The sequence below is a fragment of the Vigna angularis genome, chromosome 5, assembly GCF_016808095.1.
Source record: "Vigna angularis cultivar LongXiaoDou No.4 chromosome 5, ASM1680809v1, whole genome shotgun sequence".
Lineage (NCBI taxonomy): Eukaryota > Viridiplantae > Streptophyta > Magnoliopsida > Fabales > Fabaceae > Vigna > Vigna angularis.
Window position 1 is genome coordinate 15,630,497 of NC_068974.1, and position 5,163 is coordinate 15,635,659.

Below are 5,163 nucleotides of genomic sequence, written 5' to 3' on the forward strand. Positions count from 1 at the left end.
GGTCATGTGTGGGAACGGCAGGAGGTCCGAGTCCTTAGGGGTACTTTGGATAGGGCTAACCTCGGGTGGCAGCTGATGTGTTTTTCCAGTTACTACATCACCCGGGTTCTAGAGACACCTGTAGCTACACAGATTCATACAGTCCGGACGGTCGGTCTAGTGATTAGTTTATAAATGAATATGCTTGTTGAAATACTGATGTGTTTGAAATGTTAAATTCTTATGTAGATTTATGAATTAAATTCAATAAGCTTACCCTTCGTTTTTCCTTATGTTGTCCCTCGTCCTTGTACGTCCGTCTTGTCTTCGCGATGATCATCCGTGTGGATGGGAGCAGATGGGAGTGAGCCACTTGAAGAGGCGCTAGAAGAAGAAAATTTGGAAGATGCGAGCCTCGTAGATGTGGAAGTAAAGGCCGAGCCCTAGCGCACTTGTTAGTTTAGTTTTGAATTGTTTAGTATTATGAGTGGACGTTCGGTTATTTGGTTTTGTAAAACCGTTCGTCCCTGACTTTTCTTATCTCTACTGTTTTGTATTTTGGTTTTTGTATTTAAGCCGTTCGGCTTTTTGAACCCAGTTTTAATGTAAGAATGTTTTGTTTAACTGTTTAATGTAATTAAATTCTAAATTATGGTGATTACTGTATTTTGGGATGTTACATTAGTGGTATCAGAGCAGTTTTGTTCTATTAAAGGACACTGTAGGTTATGAGTACACTGTGTTTTTGCTGTGTGCTTAATGTTTGTTTCATGAGTTATTTTCGAACTCTTTGAACATGAGTAACGCTCGTTTTTCTCTGTTTCCAGAGAACAAATGGCACCTAGACTCCCTCCCCCACCGTAGCCTAATGAGTCTGATGCGTCCAACAACACTAGGTTGTTGGAAACTGTGATTGATAGATTACAGCAGCAGAATACCACATTGATGGAACAAAACGCTACCCTGATGCAGCAAAATCAAAATGCTTTACAGAGTTTGGAGGCCGCTCGCGCCAACTCTGAAGCTACGCAAAGGCAATTGATGGATATCCTTGCCGCTACCAGAAACACACCGGGGGCGTCCTCTTCTAATGCTACCCAACATGCTGAATGGAGTTTGGAAAGCTTTCTTCAACATCATCCCGCCAAGTTTAACAAAAAGTGCCTTCCTGATGAGGCAGATCAGTGGCTGCGGGACATGGAAAAGATCTATAATGCAAAGAGGTGCCCTGATGACAACAGGTTGGCGTTTACAGAATATCTGTTGACTAGTGAGGCCAGCCACTGGTGGGCGAGCGTGAAGACTATACTGACGGACGCTCACGCTCCCATCACTTGGGAGGTGTTCAGAAATAAATTTTATGAAGAGTATTTCCCAGACAGCGTTCGCTACGCCAAGGAAGTGGAGTTCCTTCAATTGATACAAGGGGGAAAGTCTGTATTGGAGTACACCAATACTTTCAAGCAGTTATTGAGGTTCAACACTATGGCCACTAGTGAAGAGTGGCAGTGTAGGAAGTTCGAGAATGGACTAAGGAGCGACCTGAAGGTGTTGATCTCGAGTTTATGCATTCGGTCATTTCCTGCCATGGTGGAGAGAGCCAAAGTACTGGAGAAGAATATGGCAGAGGTGGAGCGACAAAAGAAGCAACAACAGGTGGTTAGGGGACCGATCGTATCCAGGGGTAATGCTAATCTGAGAAGTGCTCCTTATACTCGTCCAAATCAATCATCAAATACAAGTGGATCTCGAGCGCTGGTCATTGCCGGACAGTCTGGGCAGCCAGGAAACGTTACTTGTTTCCAGTGTGGAGGACCACACTATCGTTCGTCCTACCCTCAGCTGATGGGAGGAAAATTTTGCGTTCGTTGTAGACGAAATGGGCACTTAGAGAGTGAGTGCAACATGGGTGGACGCGTTGTGATGAGACCACCGAACGTTGGGAGAAATCAACCAAGAGGAGGTGGACGAGCCCAAGCTGTTGGGCGGGTATATGCTTTGACTGGTGCGGAGGCAGCAAGCTCAGGTAATCTCATATTCGGTGATTGCTTGCTGTTTGGTAAAGATTGTTATGTGCTGTATGATTCGGGGGCGACCCACTCCTTCATCTCGAAGGCGTGTGTTGAGAAGCTGGGTTTAGAGGTGAGAGAGATGCAGTTCGACCTGGTGGTGTCAACCCCAGCGGCTGGCAAGGTTAGGACGTCCACTATGTGCGTCAGGTGTCCCCTAGAAGTGGAAGGGCGTAGGTTTAAAGTCAATCTCATCTGCTTACCTCTTCAAGGTTTGGAGGTGATTTTAGGAATGGATTGGCTGACTACCAATCGCATTCTCTTAGACTGTGGCGATAAGAGGTTGGTTTTTCCTGAAGAAGATGAAGAAGAATTGTCTGTGACGCTCGGTTAGTTGAAGGAAGACATCATGGAGGGTGCCAGCTGTTTCTTAATTTTGACGCACGCAGATCAGGAATTCGGAGGGATGGAGCAAGAACGATCGTCCAGTAGCAATAATGGACGATCGGTTGTGGATGAATTCCCAGAAGTCTTTCTGGAAGAAATACCTGGATTACCTCCTGTTCGCGAGGTCGAGTTCACGATTGATTTGGTGACAACGGTAGCACCCATTTCTGTTCAACCTTATCGAATGTCGCCTGCGGAATTAGCTGAGCTCAAGACGCAGATTGAAGAGTTGATGGACAAGCAGTTCATCAGGCTGAGCGTATCGCCCTGGGGAGCTCCTGTTCTCCTAGTTAAAAAGAAAGATGGCAGCTCCAGACTTTGCATTGACTACAGGCAGTTAAACAAGCTGACCATCAAGAATAAGTACCCATTGCCAAGGATAGATGATTTGTTGGATCAACTGCATGGGGCTACTGTATTCTCGAAGATTGATTTACGGTCGGGATATCATCAAATCAGGGGCAAAGAGGAAGACATCCAGAAGACTGCTTTCAGATCTCGTTACGGACACTACGAGTATGTAGTGATGACGTTCGGTGTGACGAACGCGTCAGCAGTCTTCATGGATTACATGAATCGTATATTTCGGCCATACCTGGACAAGTTCGTAGTGGTCTTCATTGATGATATTCTTATTTACTCCAAGAGCCATGAAGAACATGCGGAACACTTGAGGGTCGTACTTGGCGTCTTGAAGGAGAAGGAACTGTACGCCAAGTTATCAAAGTGTGAATTTTGGATGAAGAGCGTGCAGTTCTTGGGGCACGTTGTATCGGCTGAAGGGATCTCTGTAGACCCAGCAAAAGTACGAGCGGTATTGGAGTGGGAGAGTCCCCGTTCGGTCACTGAGGTTCGTAGTTTTGTGGGGCTGGCGGGCTACTACAGACGTTTTATTGAAGGATTTGCTAAGATAGTAGCTCCGCTAACTCAGTTGACCAGGAAGGATCAATCGTTCGCATGGACCGATCGATGCGAAGCGAGCTTCCAGGAGTTGAAAGGAAAATTAACGAGCGCTCCAGTTCTGATTATTCCGGACACAGCCCAACCGTTCGAGGTATACTACGACGCTTCTCATCAAGGTTTGGGCTGTGTGTTGATGCAAGAGAAGCGAGCGGTAGCATACGCGTCTCGTCAATTGAAGATTCACGAGAGAAATTACCCGACGCACGACCTGGAGTTGGCAGCGGTCGTTTTCGCCCTGAAGATTTGGAGGCATTTCTTGTACGGATCCACGTTCCAAGTCTTCAGCGATCATAAGAGCCTCAAATATTTATTTGATCAGAAGGAGCTGAACATGAGGCAGAGGCGTTGGTTGGAGTTCTTGAAGGATTACGATTTTGAATTGCTGTATCATCCGGGAAAAGCTAATTTAGTGGCGGACGCCCTAAGCAGGAAAGCAGTTCACGTCTCGGTTATGATGGTAAAAGAACTCAGCCTGGTTGAAGGCTTTAGAGATCTAAGGTTACAATTCGAGTTGGAGCCGAACAGTATCAAGTGTTGTAACCTTAGAATATCCAGCGACGTGTTCGACCGGATCAGAGTGAAACAGCGAGAGGATGAAGAGTTGGTGACGATCTTAAGCGCGCTCGGTACAGATAAAGCTAAGCATTTCAATACCGGGACGGACGGTCTTCTACGCTACATGGATAGGACGTGCGTTCCGAATGATGGCGAGCTGAAGAGAATTATCCTTGAAGAAGGACATCACAGCCGTCTTAGCATGCACCCTGGCATGACTAAGATGTATCAAGACGGACGACCAATCTGAGAGGACCATCCAGACGCTCGAAGACTTACTGAGGACGTGCGTCCTAGATCACTTAGGTGCTTGGGATGAAATCTTACCGCTAGTGGAATTCACATATAACAACAACTTTCAGTCTAGCATCGGAATGGCGCCGTTTGAAGCTCTCTATGGTAGAAAGTGTCGAACGCCACTCTGTTGGTTCCAAGAAGGAGAAAACGTGCTAACTGGACCCAGACTTATCCAGCAGACGACCGAGAAAGTGAAGTTGATCCAAGAGAGATTGAAGACGTCCCTGAGCAGACAGAAGTCCTATGCGGACAAGCGAAGAAGACCCTTGGAGTTCGCCTCAGGAGATCATGTGTTCCTCCGACTCAATCCGATCACTAGAGTAGGCTGAGTCGTTCGTCCAAAGAAGCTATCCCCCAAATTCATCGGACCGTATCAAATTCTGAGGAAGATCGGACCAGTGGCGTATGAACTAGCTTTACCACCTCAACTATCGAACCTTCACCCAGTTTTCCACGTTTCTCAACTCCGAAAGTACATTGCCAACCCTTCTCATATATTGGAGTTGGAAAACGTTCAACTTCGCCAAGACCGAACGCTGGAGTTGCAACCAGTTCGTGTGGAAGACTGCCGCACAAAGTACTATAAAGGAAAAGACGTTCGTCTAGTAAAGATGGTTTGGGACGCAAAGACTGGCGACTCAACGTGGGAAGTGGAAAACGCTATGAAGGACTTGTACCCCCATCTATTTCCGGGTAAGATTTAATTTTCGAGGACGAAAACTTTTGTAGTTAGGGAGAATGTAAAGCCTCGAAAACTTAAACCAGCCTCCACCTGTCAAATCACGTTTTTAATGCCCAAAAACCTTGTTCAGATTTTTATTAAGAAACGCACCCAGACCCCACTTTCCGATCACCATTAAATGCACCCACGCCGCACGTTCAGTGCCATTAAAACGCACTCACACACTCTGCA

At 46.5% G+C, this 5,163-nt stretch overlaps 1 protein-coding gene across 1 annotated transcript; it reads left to right on the forward strand.

The window, feature by feature from the left end:
- Nucleotides 1-924: 924 nt before the first annotated feature.
- Nucleotides 925-4,954, forward strand: LOC128196656 (uncharacterized). The gene is made up of 5 exons (XM_052878148.1): nt 925-2,005; nt 2,315-2,377; nt 2,438-3,621; nt 3,718-4,147; nt 4,698-4,954. Exons 1-5 carry the CDS (start codon nt 925-927, stop codon nt 4,952-4,954), a joined length of 3,015 nt encoding a protein of 1,004 aa, XP_052734108.1.
- Nucleotides 4,955-5,163: the final 209 nt, after the last annotated feature.